The 24,651-nt window shown below is 34.9% G+C and overlaps 1 protein-coding gene across 1 annotated transcript in view; it reads left to right on the top strand.

Annotated features, from left to right (window-relative positions):
* Positions 1-24,651, top strand: part of CenG1A (Centaurin gamma 1A) — a 61,001-nt gene that overhangs the window by 27,328 nt on the left and 9,022 nt on the right. The window contains exons 4-11 of the mRNA XM_072539019.1: positions 13,774-13,908; positions 14,221-14,429; positions 14,496-14,666; positions 16,198-16,456; positions 22,926-23,186; positions 23,256-23,480; positions 23,588-23,824; positions 23,910-24,027. Of these exons, the coding sequence (XP_072395120.1) occupies positions 13,774-13,908; positions 14,221-14,429; positions 14,496-14,666; positions 16,198-16,456; positions 22,926-23,186; positions 23,256-23,480; positions 23,588-23,824; positions 23,910-24,027 (1,615 nt within the window). The remainder of the gene's footprint in view (positions 1-13,773; positions 13,909-14,220; positions 14,430-14,495; positions 14,667-16,197; positions 16,457-22,925; positions 23,187-23,255; positions 23,481-23,587; positions 23,825-23,909; positions 24,028-24,651) is intronic.

Raw genomic sequence — 24,651 nt, 5'->3', positions numbered from 1 at the left:
GGAACTTTCAAATACATTTCTTTCTTTTAATTTCTGTATCCAATCTAAACTTCGAAACTGATTTTAATGTAAAAATGACTGGACGTGGAAAAGGTGGTAAAGGTTTGGTGAAAGGTGAGGAAAAGGCTCTTCAGCTAAAATTTTTCCGGATGAGAATTTGTGTTCCTAACGCTTTTCTTATCTCTTAAAAGAAATCAAATATATCGTCGGAGAACTTCTTGGCAAACTTTTGTCGAACATTCAACAACACAAGTTTCTAGTTTCTATACAAATTCCAGATGGTTTAAGAAATTTAATACTACCCGTTCATATACAGGGTGAGTCATGAGGAACTTTACATACTTCTACCATATGTAGAGTCCCTCAGGGAGCATATCATGTGGCCACTAAAAAATGTCAACTCCTCTTCTTTATTAATTAACAGGGTGATTTGTGTAATTGACCATTTATTTCATTTTACTGTAGTGTTTATACGGCTCATTTGATTTTTTTTATTTTTGCATGATACAGTACACTACTATCAAGCATTCGACTGGTATTAGCTAAACTAAAAAATTCCAGGACTGGCTTTGGAAAAATTAATTTAGGGATTCGTATTAAATATTACACCCTGTATAAATTTTTTTTAAAATGCAATAAGTGATTTTCAAACTACATAAATAGCCAATGAAAACGACATATGCGACAATGTTGTCGCACTTTTATTAAATTTTTAGTGAACGATCAAATCTTACCAAAAATAGAACAACCATAATGAAGTATTAAATTATAAGGTAATTAATTTAAACAAATGTTATAAATTTCAAACATTTTAATTGAAATGAGTTCCTACAACATAATCTAATACGTAGAAAATTAACATCTTTACTGTCACTTTGTATTATCTCTACGCTGGAATCAATTGTTTTTCAATTTTAAATTTTTACTCATAGATCGTATTGGGGCATTATTTTCTATAAATAATAAATTAAATTGATTAAAAAGTCAAACCTCTTGTATGTGTTAGTTTTTGTTGATTGTAAATGATTAAAATTTTATGTCAAATAATAATACATTGCATCAACTGTACTAAATAAAAATAAATCTAAAAAAGTTTAAAATGAAGGTTGGCGTTGACCGTTTGACGTTTCTTGATATTTTATACCCATTGTCATTATTGTCATTATCAATTGTTATTTATGTGTACAAGAATACATATTTCTTCTGTCATATCTACGTTAAGTACATTGTGTTAGTTTTGGTAGAGCTTTTGTTACTTTCGTTCAAAATGCCACATCAGTTTTCGACCACAGAATATGCAGACATAATATTTGTTTATGGATTCTGTAATGGGAATGGTAGGGCTGCTAGTAGAGAATATCGCAGGAGATTTCCTAATCGTCGAACTCCCAGTCATCCAACATTTGGGTCAGTTTTTAATTATTTGCGAGAAAATGGCACTTTTCCTAGTGGAACAACAGAGCGACATGTAGATGAAGCGCAGGAAGATGACATTATGGACGCTGTTACTATGAACCCTACAATAAGCACTAGACAAGTAAGTCGAGAACTCAATGTTACTCAATCAAAAGTAAGTAGAGTCTTACAAAAAAATAATCTATACCCATATCACATTCAAATGGTTCAGCGACTACATGCTGGAGATGAGATCGATAGGTTGGAATTTTGTAGATGGAGTAACAATAATCGACCAACGCTATACAGGACACTATTTACAGATGAAGCCCAATTTACCAGAGACGGGATAAATAATTCACGAAATTCACATGTGTGGGCAGAAGAAAATCCCCATGCTATTCGAGAACGTCGTTCTCAGTTAAGGTTTTCGGTTAACGTGTGGATTGGTGTCATAAATAACCAATTAGTAGGTCCTCACTTTTTTGATGGTCCTTTAACAGGGCAGGTCTATTTGAACTTTCTACAAAATATTTTGCCGAATTTGCTTGCCAACGCGAACGTTGCTATCCGAGGGATGTATTTTCAGCATGATGGGGCACCCCCACACTTTTTACTGGCAGTGAGACAACATCTCAATAATGTTTATGGCAACAGGTGGATAGGACGTGCAGGTCCTATTTCGTGGCCTTCAAGATCCCCTGATTTCAATCCCGTTGATTACCATATTTGGGGACGATTGAAGCAACTAGTTTACGCAGTGAATATTAATAACCGACAACAATTAATTGATAGAATTATACATTGTTGTAATACTATTAGAAACGATCCCCAGAGTATCCGTAATTCAATACGTCAATTAACAATTCGGCAACAAAAATGTACAGGCTGCAGGGTTCCATTTCGAAAATCTATTTTGAATTATTTTTATTTTGTTACCATTATTGTATCTTTTCCAGTTCTAATTTATGGGTTTATCATAACTATGTACATATTTTTAGTTTTTTTTTTAAATTGTTCTTCGTTATTGTTAGTAGTTACTGTTTTTTGTTGTGCAGTGACTCAGTTTATCATTTCAATTAAAATGTTTGAAATTTATAACATTTGTTTAAATTAATTACCTTATAATTTGATACTTCATTATGGTTGTTCTATTTTTGGTAAGATTTGATCGTTCACTAAAAATTTAATAAAAGTGCGACAACATTGTCGCATATGTCATTTTCATTGGCTATTTATTTAGTTTGAAAATCACTTATTGCATTTTAAAAAATATATATACAGGGTGTAATATTTAATACGAATCCCTAAATTAATTTTTCCAAAGCCAGTCCTGGAATTTTTTAGTTTAGCTAATACCAGTCGAATGCTTGATAGTAGTGTACTGTATCATGCAAAAATTAAAAAAAATCAAATGAGCCGTATAAACACTACAGTAAAATGAAATAAATGGTCAATTACACAAATCACCCTGTTAATTAATAAAGAAGAGGAGTTGACATTTTTTAGTGGCCACATGATATGCTCCCTGAGGGACTCTACATATGGTAGAAGTATGTAAAGTTCCTCATGACTCACCCTGTATAACAACCTTAAAAAAATTGAGATGTGGTCACGCTTGATGTCCTGCTCATCTTGCAAAAATCAAAATCTACAATTCAGACTTATTGAAACATGTCAAGAATAACGAAATCTTAACCATATACTCTGAAAAAATTTTTAACGAGGCTCTTTACGGAATAGACGAAGGCATCCTTCTAAATGGTGAAAGAGTAAACAATGTTAGATATGCCGACGACACCATGGTGATAGCAGATAGTTTAGAGGGACTTCAGAGGCTAATAGACAGAATAAACGAGTACAGTCAACAGTACGGACTAAACATTAATACCCACAAAACCAAACAAATGATTGTCAGCAAGGAGAATATAAATGGGGCTCATCTATACATTAATGGGACGCAGATAGAGCGAGTAAAACAGTATTGCTACCTGGGAACTATTATAAACGAACAGTGGAGCAATGTACAGGAAATAAAGTGCCGCATAGGAAAGGCAAGAACGGTCTTTAACAAAATGAGCGCCATCTTCAAAAGTCACAACATATCCCTGGATACAAAAATGAGACATTTGAGATCCTATGTTTTCTCTGTGTTGTTGTACGGGGCGGAGACATGGACGCTTACAGACACCACTATTAAAAAACTTGAAGCATTTGAGATGTGGCTTTATAGAAGAATGCTGAGAATATCATGGACAGCAAGGATCACGAACAAGGAAGTTCTAGAAAAAATGAAGAAGGAACCAGAGATTGTGTTTACGATCAAACGCATAAAATTGCAATATCTGGGACACGTTATGAGAAATCAGCACCGTTACTCCCTGCTGCAGTCTATATTGCAAGGTAAAGTCAAAGGTAAGCGAGGACCCGGTAGAAGGAGAATATCATGGCTGCGGAATTTAAGAACATGGTTTAAGAAAACCTCAACGGAGCTGTTTCGAGCCGCAGCGAGCAAGGTCATGATTGCCAATATGATTTCCAACATCCGAAACGGATAGGAACCAGAAGAAGAAGAAGAACCATATTTTTTTAAGTGTTCTAAATATTCAGCATTCATAAACTCCTTTAAAGAACTTGCAAACTCTGCAAATATTTCCTCCGTACCAAATAAACAACCTATTGGCTGCTACTGATAAAATAGTATATGATTGCCTTATTAAATTTATATATAGTGCAAACGTGTGTCTGTAGTAAATCTTAGCTAATCTCGTTAATCTTTGTTTTTAACCCAATTTTTATTTACCTTTCTACCTTTCTTTCCATGACCTATTTCTAGTAAAGTCTTTAACAAATATCCTGGTGTGTCCTTGGACGAGAAGCGAGTATCCCTGTTTTTCCTGATTATTGTTTTATCTTGCTATTATTTTCTCTTTTACACCCCCACTTTTTATTTTAGACCCTATTAATTATATAAGAATATTAATATTAGTAATGTTTTATGTATTTACGTCTCAACACGTATCTAGCTAAATAGCTAAGTGCTAAAGCCACAAAAAAAAAACAAAAACCAAATTAAAATAAGGCGTGGCCATATCTACAAAAATATATGTGCAAATTATCAAATATTTGGACGTATTAAAAGTGCTTGGATATTAGCTGTGACCTCCCAAAGGGTTTTACCCTCTAAATAAAACTTAATGTTTATTTCGTAACGTACCATAAACTATCAGAAGATTATTAAATCGTCACGTAAAAATGTATTGTTTATTTTCATCTTTTTTCGTTAATAACAAGGAAAACCAAACAATACTCGCATGATAGTACATTGTGGTATGTTAAAATGATAACAAATATTTCATATGCATACCACTTCGTATTGTATACAATTTAGCAAAAATTTGCATAAAAATTCTTTCACTAATTCCTTATTGGTTTGTTGTCAATATAAGTATTATTTTTATGTACATATAGAATAAATACCGTAAACAATTGGAGCACAAAACTAAAGAAGATAAAAAACATACGGCATTCGGCAAAAGAGAACAACGAATATGAGGCCAAATAACTAGTTTCACGCGGGACAGGCTATTATCCTGTCCCGCAAAGCTAACTTAAATTATATTTTCTAAATAACTAAATATATTTTTATAATAATGGTATAAAAACACATTTATTATTTATATTTTTTCTGAGGGTATTTTTTTTTTATTAGAAAAAGATGTCGCATCCACCAAAAGGTTATTAGCGACGGAACAAAATATAAATAACAAAGTTAAACACCTACAGATTATACAAAATGTTTATGGATCTGAGATAATTCACTATATTGTCACAGCAACAGTTTTGACCTAGAGCCTGTGGTAGAGCGTTTGGGATCGTGCAATCCTGTCAGCTTCTTCATTTCCTATTATTCCGACGTGTGAGGGAACCCATAAAAACTGGACGCTTCTTCCATGTTCATGAGCTTGGGAAAGCTGGTATTTTAGCAACTTTTCAAAAGGATGTTTCGGAAAAATGTGTTTTAATGAATGTAGAGAGACGTGGCAGTTGCTCTAATAACCTGCAAAGGCTATCAGAACTTACTTGTTTGTCACAAGGAAGGTAAACATTGCAAATAGATACTAAACTGGTAGATATGATTCTGATAGCAACTGCCTCCAAATCACTGACTATTGGAATTTGTATCGCCTCGATGGATTTGTTTACTAGTATTGCTACACCACCGCTTGCACGACTTGCATCTGTACGGTCTTTGCGGAAACAAGTAAAATTTTTTGAATTGTACAACTGATTGGTCTTTGAGTTTGTCTCCTGTAGACAAATAATATCTAGAGAATATTCAGATAAAAGAAGCTGTAGCATAGGGAGACGATGGAAGAATCCATCAATGTTCCATTGAAGTATCGAGTTGAATGTTGTTAACAGATTCGGAGTTAGATGATACTGAAGAGTCACTATCTAAGTCAGAAATCTCTTTCCCTAAGTGGGTGTATAGTTTCTTTTGAAGTTTTGTAAACTTGCTTTTTGTAGATCTATCATTTGCATATTGATAGCTGCTTTGTAAAAGACGGAGTAAACCAACCATATCAGTTGTAAATTCTTTAACGACGCTAATAATGTCGGGGGAGCCTTGGACATTATCAATCAGTAAGGACAATTGGTGGAAATTTAAAACGAATGGTGGGGTATGATTATCAATGAAATTTTCAAGAGTTTCCCGTGTAGATTGAACTTTAGATGAGCGCGGTTTTTTTGGTTCAGAGAGTTTGGGGTTTGCAAACAGATTTTCTGATGAAATTGCTGAATCTGAGAGAGGCGAGTCGATCTCACCAATACTGCGTTTTATGGAAGAACTTACGTTTTCGCAATTGCTATTAGAGTTTTCACTTAGATGATGTGGCTTTATTACATTTGGAAGTACTGGAGGTACTGAATTGGTTGTTTCAAAAAATTGTGGTGATGTATCAGTTTTATTAGAATTTTCTGCAGTTGTATCTAATGGAAAAGGAGCTGATAGATTGGAAAATATTGCTTTCGAAGTTTGTGAAAACGGTATTTCCTGCTGAATGAGGTTGATTAAAAGTGTTGCTATAAGTAGGAGTATTAGTAGTTTCTTTGTCGTGGAGATTTGTAGGTGTAGGTGATATGCTCGGATTTGGTAATGGATAACTTGATGACTGCTGGGTGTTTGGTACCTTGTGTAGTATACTTGTTGAAGCTGTTTGATTTGGTACTTCATTGTTTGACTCAATATGAGTTGATTCCGTAACTGAACTGGTTTTGCATTGGGATGATATGTGTCCTGTATTTTTGCAAATAAAGCAGGTGAGTGTACCTTGAGACAAAAATATGCGGTAAGGTGTTTGGTCGAAATTTATTAGAATAGAATCTGGAATTGGTGATGTTATAGGGCTTATATAAACTTGCCTCCGAAAGCTCAATATATGACTATATTCGGGAAGAGTCGAGCTAATTTTCAGAAATGTTATTGGGGAAATAAGCTTTAAACCGATATTCTGTAATTCTTCAACTAATACTTGATGGGGAATTGACAATTCTGTTACAACTTCGCCGAGTACTTCTATAGAGCCATGTTGTGTCATGAAGTTATCTACTACGGTTTTGTTTGCCAAATACATGCAGGTTCTATTATGAGATAATCTAGATGAAAAAATAATAGTTTTTGGGTTGATGATTGTACCCAAAGGAATGAGATAATCCTGCAGTTTAGCATTATAGATACAACTAAATACAATTGCTTGGTTCTTACTCGGAAAAGAATGTGAAGCGGCTGAAGCATAACTGTTTGTGATATTCGAACGTTGATTTACTGGACTGGTCAGATCGGAAGGTGTGTTTACATTGTGTGAAGTCATTTTAAGCTGCGGTGGCGAAGGCTTTACTCCGACTCTGGTAAATGAAAAACCAATCGCATGCTACTATAAGCTACTTATAGCAGCTAACCTCACAAAATGATTGTACGGTAGTGTATATTTATTATTTGACGTTTTCTTTTCACAATAATAAAATAATAATTACGTATAGATGACTTACGTAGTAGTATCTAGTAGATAAACACTTTAATTTTAAAAAACTATTTAATAAAACCACTTGTTTTTATTAAAAACTAGGAGTACGCTATCAGTACAACTTAACCGTACCTTGCCAGGGCCGGTCCACTCTGAGCGTATTTTGTTTTTACAAATTGTCTTAACAAATTGTCAAAATTACATTATTAGACCAATTTAATTATTACTTCAGTTTCTATAAGTTACTACCTCTTTTCCTGTACAATGTATTGTGTAAAAATTTCCTGGATCATTCACGCAATAATTTAATTAGAAGTTTTCAATGGTTTATTGTAGTATATTTCTGAAAATTTAGACCAGCATGGGAGGTAAAAGATGCTCCACCTTCTAATTTAATATTTTTTTTTTTTATTAATTATTACTTGAAATTTTAGGAGTAATTTTGGAGTAATACTATTAAATTATATCTAATATTAATAACACGTTTATTATTTTTACTTTTTTTTCTATTTCCTATTAATTTACAATTTGTCAATACATCGATATTTACAGTTGAGTCCATGGTTCTTTACCCGTGCGTCATCATTTCAGGGCAGCCAAAGTCCGAAAATTGAATTTTTTAGGTTTTTTCGGGTTATGATTGAAAATTATTCTCTGAAATCTTCTCTTTTCAACTATATATAATACATTATAGTAGAAAATATCCATCGTTACAAAATTATTTGTTTTTTGAACGTCTGCACTCAAATTTTGACAGTTTTGATGACGGGTTCTGCTTTGATATAGTGCTACTTATATGTTTATCTATGATTTTTGTTGTTGTGTTATATTGTATGTACTACAGCTGTCTGTATTAATCTGAAGTGAGTTGTCTGTATCAGCGATTAGCCTCTGCGTTAATGAACAAAACATTGTGAAGTTCGTTAGTTATTTGCTGATTGTTCCATTCTAGTGAGTTTTCTGTTTGAAATACTAATTTGTGTTTGTGATATATTATATTGTTTAAATGGGAAACAAGAAGAAAGCAGGTACTATGTATAAGACATACAACACAAAGCAAAACAAACTGAAGACTGTAGCAAGCCCTGGTTCATATAGGCCTAGTCTACAAACTACTGAAAGTAAGCAAACTCCCACTCAGCCCTCTAGCTCAAAGGTAAAACTGCAAAGTAATTTATCTTACTATAAACTGACAAAAGACACTTGGCAGTATGATCTTTTTAGTATTGATATATTTGAAAAGTTGTTAGATGAAATAGCGGTATGTAAGTTTTGTCACCGCAAATTGAAACTAAGTAAAAAGTCTATAGTGGGGTTAGTGAATGAATTTAAAGTCTACTGTACAAATTGCAAAGTTGAGAAGTTTTCTGCCGATTGTGAAATAGCTAGGCCTAATTCTGAAAGTGATTCAAAAAGCCCGTCGTCTTGTCATTGTTATACAAGCACATTTGACTCTCATCAGAGAATAAAACTCTGCACCATTGGCCAAGGTCGCAATTGACGTGTTCTCAGGCAAACTGAAGTCGAGCTTGTTTCTGACGTGCGTTCAATTTGGGCCCTGTTAGCTCGTCTGTGAGTCAAAATGGCAGCCTTAAGTCTCCCAACTGTCCACTGAGTGACAGTGACACCTCGTACATTCCTCAAAGATTGTTGAAGCTTAACTCATGTCGCGTACCGATTCCGAAAGGCACTCAGGAGAATGAACCGATCACCGGCGACAATCTTTTGACTATAGCCCTCTCGTAATAATGAGATTATCTGGACGCCTTCACTGGTGAAGTATACATTTTGTAAAATATTCACTTACTGCACTTTGAAATGTACACACACATCAACGTTTGAAAATCGGCTGAGACGACCACCGGCAAATTCATAGAGGTCCACATTGCGTAGAACATGCCCGTTACAATGTTTGTGGCATTCTCTGTGCCATACAAAAGTAGGCAAATTTTACAACACGTTACAAATTTGCATAAAGCAATTATTTTTTGGAAGCTCTATAATACATAATATTTTTTTACATTAGTTGTTTTAATTCAATGTAACACAATATGAAATTACTAAGCATAAAATCCAATTTATCGAGTGAGTCGATTGTTTTGCTCGCAAGTGTATGTATGCTTGTCATAATTAAAGCTTTATAATAGTGCACAATTGAAAATTTTACTTTTTGTACCTCTTGAACAGAAGACAACGGTTTCGATGGTCTCCCATTTCTTTTCTCTAATTAAAAGTTTTAAATTTAAAACGAGTTCTTGTGCTTGTGAGGTAAACGTTTTTCCAGGCATAATATAAAAAATTCAATAAACTATTTTCTTTTTGCCACTTCTTTCACTTTTGCGGAAACTTATAACAAAACTGTGTGATTGAGGTTAACTTTGTATGTAAATTATTTGCAAAATAATATACATTAACCGTAAAATTTCAAACTCCAATATAAAATTAGTTATGAAAACAGCTGTTTGTGTAATATAAATAACTTCTAAATGCAAAAACAGCAAAAAATTCGAGAAACTGACAGCTACAACTTAACAAACCAGAAACGTCACAAATTGTACTTAAAATTTAAAAACGTCCCCAAGCGTTCATAAAAATAACATGTGTCCTTACTTATATACTCCATTCGCTTAGCTCGGGCATATTTGGACAGATTCATTGTCGGAAACCTACAACACAACAATTCCCACTTCTCAGTATTAATAACTCAAGTATCCTACTATTGCAGACTTCTTTCTTTAAAAAAAGAAGAATTATTCTAAATAGTAGAAGTGTATACTAAACACATCAAATTTTGGGTAGTATATATTTAAAAAATATATTTTAGTTGTTATAATTATAGATAATAAATATTGATTATCGGTAATTCACAAAGTTCTATTTTATTTACTATTTGGTTTGTTTACTATTAATATTGGCTAGGAGTACGTGTGCTTGATTGTATAGTAATTTCCAGCCACTTTTAGTCTGTTAAAAAGTAACTAACTTCGCAAGAAAATAATTACTAAATTCACTAGACAGTTCGGACTGGGAATAGCGAACCGAGTATAACAGGCGGTAGCTGGTTTGTCTTTAGTTTCATGCGTGGAAGACAATGACGTTATGTATTTTATCTCGCCAGGTATTAATGACGCACGGGTAAAGAACCACGGACTCAACTGTACTTATAGGATGCACTGGCAAACCAATAAATTTTTGACAGCAAACGTCTAATCGCTAATTAGAATTGATAAAATAAAAGAAATGACACATCTCTATTAACACACAATTCAGACTGTTTATCATAATCTTTTTCCTTTAATGTATGTACAAACTGCGGTTTATATGGAGAATATAAACCGTAGTTTTAATTGGAATCAAGTTTTCTTAATAACGATTGTCGATATTTCGTCGGTTAAAAATACAAGTACCCACTCTACTCTTTATAAAGTTCATATTTTTTGACGAACTGCGTATACGACTGGAAAAATTAATATCTGATGATTATGTATTATGGGTTAGAACAAGCAGAACTCTATAAGGAATATCTTTTTTTATAAAACTAAAGATTAAAAAAAGTCCCATTTGATTCCGAGTTACTTGGACAGACACACTGTATATATATATATATATATATATATATATATATATATATATATATATATATATATATATATATATATATATATATATATATATATATATATATATAGAGAGAGAGAGAGAGAAAAGGAGTACGACCGTCAATCCAATATAAACTAAGGTACACTCGAAGGGTGGTGGGTTTTTCGGTCAAAGTGGAGAAATAAAAGACAAAGACGATGGCTACTTCATCTATTTATTGAAGACGTTTCGCTTTCTGCTCAGAAAGCATCATCAGTTCATCTAAAAAGAACAATATGAAACCAAACATCCATAGAGAAGTTATAACCAAAGTGTGTTACCTTACAAAGACATGTAGCAGTCAGTGATGTTAAAAATATGAAAAAGCTTACAAAGCTGGACATTCAGAGTTAACGTTGTATATAACAATTAAATTGAAACTAGGTAAAGTTTGCAATTTGACAAATTTAGCACAGCAAAAGAACATGTGATAAAAATACATGTATATATAAAAAAAATTTTATAAAAACTTAGTAAAAAACATTAAGGTTTATTTTAAAGTGTAAAGAACTAGAAAGATCATTAGATTGCACTTCCAACAAATTTATTTAAAAATGATATTTTTATTTTAACTTTAGGTAACATTATAAGTTATTAAAGATTAATAGTAATAAAGAAAAACTTTGTTCTAAAGATTTGTTCTCTAAAACTAAAACACCTCTGTCCCTTCTGGAACAAGTGAATGTAATATATCATATACCTTGTGCTGAGTGTGACTCATGTTACATCGGTCAGACTGGGAGATCACTGAGAGGGCGTCTTACGACACACCGCAGTGATATCAATTTATCTAAGCATACTTGTGCTCTTGCCCAACATGCCATTAACACTAAGCATGAAGTAAACTTTAATGAAGTTAAAATTCTTGGCACTGAACGCAATCTCGTTAAAAGACAGTTTTTAGAAATGTGTGCAATATTAAAACATCCTAATACTCTTAATAAGAGAACGGACATTAGTAATTTGAGCCAAATTTATCATGCATTAATTTTACAGAATTAGGCTTGATATGTTGTTTACTTAAATTTTGTCCCATTTTGGGGTTTTCTTTATCACATTTTCTTATAATAAATTTAAATAAAAATAAAAATAAAATATAAATAAATTATTCCTTCTTTAATTAAGATTTATCAACTTACTTTTTATTAATATTTGTCGATATCACTTTTACATAATCAAGTAATTGTTTTTTTTGATGAACTTGTTTGATAAAACTTTAAATTGAATCTGATTCATAGAATCCTTTTCATTACGGTCCTTAATGTTTGAACCTTTGGACTGTGGAAATTTTTATTAATCTTCACCTGTTAGCTGGCTAACTAGTGACGTCATAATATTATAATATATGATATATTGGATTGACTTCTCTTGCTTTGTTCTTTGTTGACAGATCAATCACTGTAGGGTTAAATGGTGATCTTAACCACCTTTTCCTTTCACTGCTTGGTTTTTTAACGACAAGTTGTCAACCAAATTTATCACATTCTTTGAATATACCGCCTTAATACATAGAGGTTGGTAGCTTGCCTTGCTGTTTATGTCATTGTGACTTCAAGGCCACTTCTACTCACGTTGTTGTGCGTGGGTGTCAAACCTTTAAATTCATTTACCAACGAGCCTCAGTAAGCTAAAGACTGGAAACTTCATTTTTTTCTTTATTACTATTAATCTTTAATAACTTATAATGTTACCTAAAGTTAAAATTAAAATATAATTTTTAAATAAATTTGTTGGAAGTGCAATCTAATGATCTTTCTAGTTCTTTACACTTTAAAATAAACCTTAATGTTTTTTACTAAGTTTTTATAAAATTTTTTTTATATATACATGTATTTTTATCACATGTTCTTTTGCTGTGCTAAATTTGTCAAATTGCAAACTTTACCTAGTTTCAATTTAATTGTTATATACAACGTTAACTCTGAATGTCCAGCTTTGTAAGCTTTTTCATATTTTTAACATCACTGACTGCTACATGTCTTTGTAAGGTAACACACTTTGGTTATAACTTCTCTATGGATGTTTGGTTTCATATTGTTCTTTTTAGATGAACTGATGATGCTTTCTCAGCAGAAAGCGAAACGTCTTCAATAAATAGATGAAGTAGCCATCGTCTTTGTCTTTTATTTCTCCACTTTGACCGAAAAACCCACCACTCTTCGAGTGTACCTTAGTTTATATATATATATATATATATATATATATATATATATATGGGTCACAAGCCACACTTGAACAAAAAAGTTCTTACTTCAAGTATTCTTTAATTAAATTAAAAAATATATGATCTTTTCTCCATGACTGGACACAAAGCATCGCAGCCAGTGAATTCTCGCTGAGTCGGTTTCTTTGTTTCCTCATGGTGAAGCCGTTCTTTAGTTGTGCAATGCCTTTATGTTTTATATCACTATTATTTTGCTATTTTAACTCATTTTCTCTTGGCAGGTTGCTGACCTGATTAATAATCCTTTTTATCGTGGCTTGAGCCAGGTAATGGTGCCGAAAATGATTTCTGAGCTACTGGATTCTCCCATTCGTAACCCACTTCACCATTAGCTTACCAAAACAAAATACAAAACAAATTCAAATACACTGTATTCCTATCTCTACGTTTTTTATTTATTTTCTCTTTTATCAGTTTCTCATTTTTATTGCGCAACATAACAGTTAGTAATAAGTCACCCTATGACAGTATTTTCTCTGATTTCAGATGCAATAAGTGAAAACAATCCTCGGGTGATAGATGACTCGAGAGCTAGAAAACTGGCCAATGACCTGAAGAGGTGTACGTATTACGAAACCTGCGCTACCTATGGACTTAACGTGGAAAGAGTCTTCCAAGACGGTAATTACATCTTTATTGTTTTAGACTAATTATGTCTGAGTTATTATAGTGATGATTATATTTTAATTGCGCTTTCCAATTCGACTTACCAATATGACAAAGATTCTAGATGAATCTTTAAACTACTTTCTTTTACAAAATAAAAAGTTTTTGTTGTCAGCCTCCATTTTTTTTTATTCCAGCTAGTATACGGGTTAAGGGAAAAATATTTGTCCCATAATGATTTTGTGACTCAGATCCAGTCATTGCGGCAACAATCTCAATAAGCTAAGGAGGTTCTCACTTTATTTCAAGATGATTACTTTGTTTCAGCTTGCCAGAAAATAGTCCAGCAAAGGTTATCAGCTTCAACTCTGTGCCTAACTCCGACCAATTCGAGGCCTTCAACACCGAACAATCATTACTACCCGGGAGCAGTGTCCATACAAAGGCATCTACTGCAAGGCAACAATGGGTATTCGCAGCACGGACAATCACAACCTCATATGTCACCAGGACATAACTACACCTTGTCCCATAAGGTAAAACCCTAATGCTTAACTTGTTTTTACAATTCTATATTGATCTTTTGATTTATTTCCTTGTAGGAACCAACTAGTGTTCAGCAAGTCGATTTACGTCAAGTCAATACACTCAAGTCTAATACGTCGAATTTTATTCATCGAGAAATTTCAGACAATAAGGAATTGATGTACAAATCGTCAGACGAAAAGTGGAATTCGTCAACGTCTACCATCGATAGCCATGTGTCTTCACAGGTAAAACTGCTTCATTATTTGTTTACTCTTTATCAGTAACTTATCTGAATATTCTCCAAGTTTATAGCCGTTTATAGTCAAATATAACCTATCACCGTGTTTAAAATCTTTGTCTTTCATATTTTTTTTTGTGAGAGTGGAAATCGTCTAAAGACCATACCACCAGCTGAATTGTACCTGGCGTGAGTTGGATTCAGAGTAGACGGAGTACATCCGAACGCAGTTCCCCTTTTGGGGTTCTTGTTTCCGGATGCATCCATGGTACCCTTCCTTCCAACTAAAACCACTATCAGCTTACGCGCGTGGCACGTCTTTCCAGACCATTCTCTCGCGCGCTCTCACCTTTTTCCTTCAGTTTTCTTTTTCTGTCTGTTGCTTATGTTATTTATCTTTACCCCTGTTGTCTCTATTTTTCTAACACATCTCCTTTCTTTTAACGATTTTCATCACAGCCTCCAGCACCTCCTTTAAACTCATTTCCCCCATCCCACTACGGTCGTAAAATTGTGTGCTCCTAAGATGTCTACTCTTGCATATAACTCATCTCTTTCGTCATTGAACTTACTACGTTCGAATATACAGTGTTCTGCTCTGCCGCTTATTCTGCAGTCCAGGTATTGCGTTGCAAATTTCCCCGAGGTATGCTCTAAATGAACTGTGTCCCGTAAGGAATTGCATAAAGAAGTAGTTCGTGTTTTTATATTTGCATTCCTTCACGACCGGGATCAGTCGTGTGAAACCATAGTTTTTGTCCATGCAGCCCTCTGATCATTTACCCACTCTTCCTGTCATTTTGTGATGGTTTCTGTTCTTTCTTGATAACTCTTGGCGTATGTTTTAGGTCTTCTTTTTACATGCAGGTTTATTGGTGGTACCCCAGCTATAACTTGTAGGGCTAACGTCGAGGTCGTTTTATACGCGCATACAACTCTTAATAGGGCTTTTCTTTGGAGCATCTCTAAAATTTGTTATTTTTGTTTGTCCGTTACTTGATGCCACACCGGTGTTACATATAGAATTGTGGAGTGTACCACTTCCATGAGAATCCTTTTTTTTCCCTACCTGGGCCTGCTATATTTGGCATAATTATTGCCAATGCTGTTGCTCTCTGTAGGGTCTTGTTTGCAGCATATTTGACGTGTTTGCCAAATAACTGCTTACCTAAACACTTAACCTTTTTGGAACATTGTTCTTTCTCCCTCAACTTTCGGTCTTCCAGCCTCGTTTTCACCCTTTCCAGTGCAGCATTTGCTGTGTTGATTATTAGCCTGTTTTGATTGTGCTCTACTTGAACGACCAGGTCATCCGCGTAAGCTATAGCGTGTGTCCCTTCTTCTAAATCTTCTTGTAGTATAGCATTGTAGAGGATATTCCAGAGCAATGGTCCTAGGACCGAGCCCTGTGACACCCCTGGCTCGTCTTTCATACGGTGCATAAATAATCTACACATGTTTCGCTAAATTCTTGCATTGCTACTTATACAGGCCGATCAGGTGACCTTGTATTGCTTCATAACTTATCTATATTACAGGGAGCAGTGGTACAAGCTCTGGAGAATAACAACGTGGCGAAATTCGCAGCTCCCCATTCATTAGACAACCTCCAGAACGTTTCCAACGTGAATAGCAGCTCAAAAGACAACAAGGACATTCCCACACCTAACTCAACACCGACTACGTCCAGAAAAAACCGTAGAAGATCAAATCTCTTTACACCTAGCAAGAAAGGAGATGACAAGCTGAAGAACTGCGGGGATTTCGGCAGCGGAAGAGCCATTCCTCTAAAACAAGGTAAATATTTTTTTTGCAATTTTATAGTTGTTTAAAGAATGTATACTGGCGTTGTATTACTTGATAACTGCATGAAGAATAACTAATAAAATATAGACATTAAATGAGAAGTAAAAAATTAAAGGAGTATCTGCCCTTAAAAGATTTAATTCCTCACTATTGTCAAAATTTAAATGTCATCCGAGTAATAACAACACTGAATCATCCGTTTAAACTTTTACAAATATACAATTTATACAATTAATATTTTTAAACATATTTATTTTATATAATAATTAAATTTACTATCAAATATCGGCATTGTCGGGATGTCTGCCGGAAATAGTCTGGTCAAATCCGTATATGTGCACAGATAGTAAAATTAGAATCTACAAGACTTGCATACGACCGATCATGACATATGGCATAGAAGTGCGCGAAGGTACCAACGAAACGAAACAGATGCTAAGGGTTGCCGAAATGAAAACCCTAAGAACTCTTCTTTGTCAACCATTTTCCATCCACTCCTGAATGTAGGTCTCTTCCAATTGCTTCCATCTTTCTCTATCTTGCGCCAATCTAATCCACTGTTTGCCTGCCACTGTTCTTATGTCATCTACCCATCTTTTTCGAGGTCTTCCCATGCTTCTTGTTGTCGTCTTTGGTCTCCATTCCAGAATCCTCCGTGTCCACCTGTTGTCATTATATCGGGCTACGTGACCTGCCCAGCGCCATTTCATTTTTGCAATTTCTTCCACAATATCCCTAATCTTCGTTCTACGTCTTATCTCGGTGTTTCTAATCTTGTCTCTTAGTGATATTCCAAGCATGATTCGTTCCATTGCTCTTTGCGTTGTTTCTAATTTTTTAGCAGATTTTTTGGTAAGGGCTACTGTCTCCAAGCCGTAAGTACAAACTGGTAGTATGCATGTGTTATACACCTTTTTCTTTAAGTTTACAGGAATGGAGGTGTTTTTCAAGATATATGCTAATTTGCCGAAAGCGCCCCATGCCAGGTGTGTTCTTCTTTTAATTTCAGCATCTTGATTTGGTTTTCCTAGTTTGATAACATGACCTAGATATACATAATGTGCCACATTTTCTATGGTATGATTTTGTATTGTTATATTTGTCTGGTCTCGGCTCAGTATTTTTGTTTTACTGTAGTTCATTTTTAAGCCTACCGCTCCTGAAACTGCATTTAATTGTTGTAACATATCATTTAGTTCTTGGATATTATCGGCTATTAAAACTATGTCATCTGCGAATCGCAAGTGGTTTAAGTATGATCCGTCGACGTTGATACCCTTTCCATTGTTTGGATTGTTCCATTCTAGTTTCTTAAAAATGTCTTCTAGAGCAAGGGTAAATAGTTTGGGAGAGATGGTGTCTCCTTGTCTTACTCCCCGTTGTAGTCTTATGGGATTAGTTTTTGTGCTTTCGTCCAGCTTTATCTGCATGGTGGCATTTTCATATATATTTTCAATTATGTTAGTGTATCTTGAATCTAAACGTGCATTTTCTAGAGATTCAAGCACTGTCCATAATTCGATGGAATCGAATGCTTTATGGAAATCGACGAACGCCATATGAATTGGAACATTATACTCGGTACATTTTTCTATCAGTGTTCTTACGGTGTGCAAGTGGTCTATGGTACTAAAATGTTTTCTGAATCCAGCCTGCTCGATAGGTTGATAGAAATCGAGCTCATGTGTTAGGCGGTTGGTTATGATTTTAGTTAGTAATTTATACAGATGTGAGAGCAAGGATATTGGTCGGTAATTCTCGATGTTTGCTTTGTCTCCTTTCTTGAATAGTAAAATGACTTCTGAGTTGTACCATTCTTGAGGAATCTTTCCTTCATCAATTACTTTATTACCCTAAGAACAATAGTAGGCAAAACAAGAAGAGACAGGGTGGGAAATACAAACGTCAGAGAGCAGTGCAAAATTCAAGATATTGTAAGATGGGGAAGGCAGCGTAAGAGGATGTGATACAATCATGTAAGACGAATGGATGAGAATAGACTCCCAAAAATTTCCCTAGAAAACAACTCGCCCGGTTCAAGACCTCCCGGAAGATCACCTAAAAGATGGAGAGATAGTTGGCAATCTAGGTCCCAGGAAATTAACCAGAGGCAGCTTCAGAATTAAACAGATCGAAAGATCTCCAAGAAGTAGAAGAAGAAGAAGACTATCAAATGATATTTATTTATATTTTATATTTCATTATTAATATTTAGTCTGAATTTGACAGGTTTGTGATAAGTAAACAACGTATGCTTTGTTAATACGTTAACAGGTGGCGTTAGGAGCAAACAGTATTTTTATTGAATTTGTTTAAAATTTGTTTAAAAAATAAATAAGTAATAAAATTTCAGTTTTAAAATTATTATTTAAATCGCATTTAATTTTCAATCTGTAAAATTTAAACATTTAGGAAAACTGTCCACAGTGACAGCGGTTCTATTTTCTTTACAAGTAATTTTTCTAGTAACTTTGCCATAGCAGGGAGTAGGCTAATAGGTCTGTAGAATGTCTTTAGATTCCACAAAAGCGGAAAGTATCCCGTCCTTAAAACAGCATTGTATATTTGTGTCAAATATCTCAGTCCCTTATACGAAAATTCATTCAGAATTTTAGCACCAATTAAGTCGTATCCTGCAAAAATTTTTGACTTCAACATATGTATGGATCTTGTGACTTGTTAAAGCTAAAATTTTGAATGGGTAGTTGCAGTTGATTTGGAGTTTGCAGAAATGCTTTCACTTTATCTTCAAAGCCGAAGTTATTTTCAGCGGGATATGGTTGGAAGACTTTTAAGTGCTCGGCAAAAAGATTTTCTTTGTCCTCATTGGCAATTTTCAAAATATTGATCGGCCTCTAGATCCGACCATCTCTTTTTTACCAGACGGCCGGTTCTTTACCGGTTCATCAATCTCTTCTTCTTTGGAAGTTTCATCGGTACCTACCTCTGGTTTCTCTCCCGTCCATTCATCAGATGCTTTGTGGTCTAAAAGCTTCCGCCATGACCTTACCATTGTTACTGGTTTTATGTCATCCGATGCTTGGGCCACCCACATCACCACATCTAACATGTCCACTTTTTTAGAGTATCCCTAAAATTGGTAATCCCTGCTCCCTCCTTTGGGTGAAGCAATGATACAAACACTTATTGATATGGTTGTTGGGGGCTTTTTTATCATTTTCAGTTTCTTTATCCCAGTTGTTGAAGCCTGCGATGAGCACCATTTTTTAATTTTGTTTCTAGATTTTTTCAGTCACTTACAGTGCTAGTCCCTACTCACATCTCAACAGTAATCTTCTTAGCCGTTTCACCAGCATCTAGCCTCTTCAACGCACGAAACTTTTCTTTCATTGTTACAATTTTCTGCCTTTTCTCGGCCATATCACCACGAAAACGATGGACAAACAACTATCACAAGGTCAAGGAGGTATGAATCTGAAACATTTCACGCCAAACAACTCTCACTGCTCAAGAGCAAACAAAGACTGAGAGCGAACACAGACCGACAGTCGGGATGTATAGAAAGGGTATGTGAAAGTCAAACCGGTCGAGAGAGTCAACTCAAGGTCACTTACCCCGCTAGAAATACACCCATGCGTAGAGAACTAGGTGTGGAGCCATTCATATCTTCTTTCGCCCGTCGGACTGATCGAAAAATTTGTTCCACGAACCGTTCGGATATGGGGAGGTCCGGATATGACAGGTCCGGATGTGGCAGGTTATACTATATTTGTAAGTTTTGAGATTTTAAATATGTAGAATGTAATAAATAAATTACTTGCAAGGATTTTTTTAATACCGTTGTCAATCCGTCCAAAAAAGCTTGTTTAGATGATTTGACTTTAGTGTCTACCCATATTTTAGATATTGTATGCCCATCGTTCAATCATGTCTCATCCAGATAATAAATTTTGCATTTATCTTCTCTATACAACACCAGAATGTCGTATCTGTCTAATAAAAGGGCGTTTCTTCACCTGCATTGATATTGAACATTAATTTCCATACAATAACATTCCATAAAATGTGGTTTTCGTCAAATTTGGCAAAAATTGATTTAAAATTATTTCTTTCACTTCAGCGCTACGAGGACTTCTTGTAGTTCGTTTTTGAGAAGGACTCCATGTGTTTTCAACTAATTCATCAACAGAATTAGTGGACATTTTTGTTTTCAACAACAGTAATCACGTATACAGTTTAAAGTCGTTATACAGAATAAAATAAATACTTAAGTAGTTTTAAAACGCACAACAAATAATTATTCTTCTTCTTCTTCTTCTTCTTCCTTTGTCCTATCCGTTTCGGACGTTGGCTATTAACAAGGCTATTTTGACTTTGTTTACGGCACCTCTGAACAGTTCGGTCGATGTTAGTCCGAACCATTGTCGCAGGTTATGCATCCATGAGTGTCGTCTTCTTCCCGGTATCCTCCTACTGTCGATTCTTCCTTGGACTATTAACTGTAGCAGCCGGTACTTAGTATGCCTCATGACATGTCCGAAGTACTCAAGCTTCCGTTTCTTTACGGTGAAGATTATTTCTTTGCTTTTGCCTATTCTCTGCATTACTTCCACGTTAGTGATGTGGTCTGTCCAGGATATCCGAAGAATACGGCGATATATCCACAGCTCAAAGGATTCTAGTTTCTTCAGGGTGGCTTCCGTTGTGGTCCATGCCTCTGCTCCATAGAACAAGACCGGGAAGACATAACACTTGACCAGTCTTAATTTTAGTTCCATTGAGATTTTGCTTGTGAACCACTTTTTCATATTGTTGAACGCGTTTCGCGCTTTTTCAATTCGTGATCTTATTTCTGTTGACTGGTCCCATTTTGTGTTGACTGTGGTTCCAAGGTATGTGTATGTCTCCACTTGTTCTATTTTTCGGTTGTTTAATGTCAGTTGCATCGGAGGTTGTTGTGTTCTGCTGATGAGCATGCATTTAGTTTTGGTTGTATTGAGTTCTAAACCATATTCTTGACTTGCTGTGTGTATGCTTTGCATGAGTCTTTGAAGCTCGTTGCAGTCATTTGCGATAATAACTGTATCGTCAGCATATCTAATATTATTGATTACCTCTCCGTTTACTTTGATACCCTCCGAAACTTCTCCCAGTGCTTCTCTGAAGATTTGTTCAGAGTATATATTGAACAGGAGCGGCGAGAGGACGCATCCCTGTCGTACACCCTTTTTAATATCTATCTTCCCACTGTGTAAGTTGCCCATCTTTATCTCAGCACTTTGGTTCCAATAGAGACTGGTTATTATGCGCAGATCCTTGCCATCAATATGCATCTGTCTGAGCATTTCCATGAGTTTATCATGTTTGACCTTGTCAAACGCCTTGGAGAAGTCGATGAAGCACAAGTGGACGTCCTTGTGCATGTCTCTGCATCTTTGAATTAAAACTTGCAGACTGAAGATCGCCTCTCTTGTGCCCAATGCGCTTCGGAATCCGAACTGTGACTCCGATATATTTGCTTCGCATTTGTTATATATTCTATTGTGTATGATTTTGGTGAAAACTTTGGTAATGTGATTTATCAAGCTTATTAAGCGGTGTTGATCACAGTGTTTTGCACTTGGTGTTTTAGGTATGGCTACAAAGGTCGATCGAAGCCATTTCTCCGGAATCTCCCCTTTGTCGTAAAAGGTGTTAAAAAGGCCTGTCAGAAAATCAAGGAAGTGGTCATCCGTTTCGCATAGGAGTTTTATGATCTCGCTCTGTATGTTGTCGGGACCTGGTGTTTTGTCGTTTTTTAGCGATGAAATGGCTTTTTTCACTTCAGACCTTAGTATTTCGGGTCCAGTCATGTCGTCATCTTGGTCCACTGTCGCTCTGCGTTTATCGTTAAAAAGTCGTTCTACGTAATCTTTCCATGTGTCAATGAGCTTCAAGTCGTCTGATATAAGGTTACCGTCTGCGTCTATTAGTGTCGGGTGGGGATTATTGGTTTTCTTTTTAGTAATTAATTCTTTGATCTTTTTGTGCATGTTGTGGTAGTCATATCTTCTATTATAATAATTATTACTAGTTTAATAGTAACAGCATAACAATGTGAAAATAGTAAATCTGGTCCGAGTCAGTTTTAGTCGTCGACGACGTCGAGTAGCAATTTTTATAAGCTTAATAGAGATGGTTATTTCTTAATCTGGTTGGTTATCTTAATAGACATGTTTAGTTTTTGAATATACTCGGACAATCGTTACTTGCATACTCGTTTAATATTCAGTGACTACAATAATTTATATACTATGTAATAAAAACTAATAATCGAGAAAAGAGAAAAATTGATAAAGTGATCGTAATAATACACTGTTAATATCGGAACGAGTACATGCATTTTGAACATCTTTAATAATAAAAATACAATTGTATCGTTGTTTACACGCCCTGCGTCGCTTTTTGAAATTTAGTTAAATTATTTGTTCTTATTTGTTCTCCTTTTATTCTCTTTTAGGTTATTTGTACAAGCGAAGCAGTAAACCTTTGAATAAAGAATGGAAAAAGAAGTACGTGACCTTGTGTGACGATGGACGATTGACCTACCATCCAAGTCTTCACGACTATATGGACGATGTGCACGGAAAAGAAATTTCTCTGCAGTACGTTACTGTTAAGGTTCCCGGACAGAAACCTAGAGGCTCAAAATCGATCATTACAGTTGCTGGTGGTGGGCATAGTGCCATTAATGAAGGTGTTGGGGGATTATCTATTACAGGTAATACGATTTAATAGTTTTTAGGCGTTTGTATTTCCTAGTAAATTAATTTTTTATTGTTCATTGTAGGCAAAGAACGTAAGACTTCAGATAGAGTTCTTCTTGGAGCCTACGACCCGACTAAAGACGTCAATTCAAAGTATGGGGCCCAACAGCTAAGCGGTGATGAGGGGATGGTATTGTCGAGCAGCAATTCCTTCTTGAACGGCGAGATTATCAAATCCGAAACTCCGCATGTTAAAAAGAGACATCGGAGAGTAAAGAGCAGTGGCGTGAAGAACGCAGAATATGACGGTTAGTCTGCTTTTTCATCATATAGTTCAGTAACACTAGGGTAGAAAAATATTCCTTAATTACCCAATTAAAGGGTCGATAGACTTACCAAATTATTTCTATTGCAGATACAGACGCCAATGAGTTCTATATTGTCTCATTGGATAACAAGCAATGGCATTTTGATGCTACTAATTCAGAAGAGCGCGACGACTGGGTTGCTGCCATAGAGCAGCAGATCCTCAACTCTCTCCAGTTGAACGAGACCTCAAAAGCCAAAACTAATCCTGTGGAGGCCTCGACGATTCAATCGATTAAAACGAGGGTGCCTGGTAATGGATTATGTGTGGACTGTGATGCTCCAAGTATGTTTAACACTTGCCAACAAGTGATATCATCATTCCAACATCCCTTTATCGTTACGACTGTTAAAACTTTTATTTTTTGCAGATCCTGATTGGGCCAGCCTGAACCTTGGTGTTTTGATGTGCATTGAATGTTCGGGTATTCACAGGAACTTAGGATCTCACATTTCCAGGGTTCGATCAATGGATCTTGATGAATGGCCGTAAGTTTTCAAATTCTGTTTATTTTAGATGTAATTATAAACAATCTTGATGTTTCTTAATATTATAATATAGATATTAATAGACTGCGTTATATATAACAACCAAATAGCCTATTCGACTGTTACTATTGATGAACAAACTTTTTAAACGGTGCTTCATAAGAAATTATCAGATGAATATATTAAAATATGTGTACAGAGATCAAGATCTTTTATATATATGATCAAGAGGCTTTAATATTGTGAGCTAAAAACTTTCTAGCGCTCTAGAAAATCTGCCTAGTACATGAAAACATAGATTTATATAAAAATATATAGAAAGGCACGTATTTAGAATGTAGTGAAAAGATCAGTTGTCAAGAAGAGAGAAAAGATAATAAAACAAGCCGATTATTTAATATAGACGAGCTGATATTTTACAATCGGATATACTACAATAATTAAGAAAATAAAAGCTGAATATTGTTTCAGTTTGCCATTTGTATCTCCAAACATTAAAGATTTTTTCATCAAAGCCTATAAAATTAAAATACTGCTATGATATTAATACATTCAGGTGAATATTTGTTCAACAATTATCATATAGCCAAAAAATGGGTAGAAAAAGAAGTCTAACCTAACATA

The sequence above is a fragment of the Diabrotica undecimpunctata genome, chromosome 1 (assembly GCF_040954645.1).
Source record: "Diabrotica undecimpunctata isolate CICGRU chromosome 1, icDiaUnde3, whole genome shotgun sequence".
Taxonomy (NCBI): Eukaryota; Metazoa; Arthropoda; class Insecta; order Coleoptera; family Chrysomelidae; genus Diabrotica; species Diabrotica undecimpunctata.
This window is presented reverse-complemented; position numbering and strand designations above follow the sequence as displayed.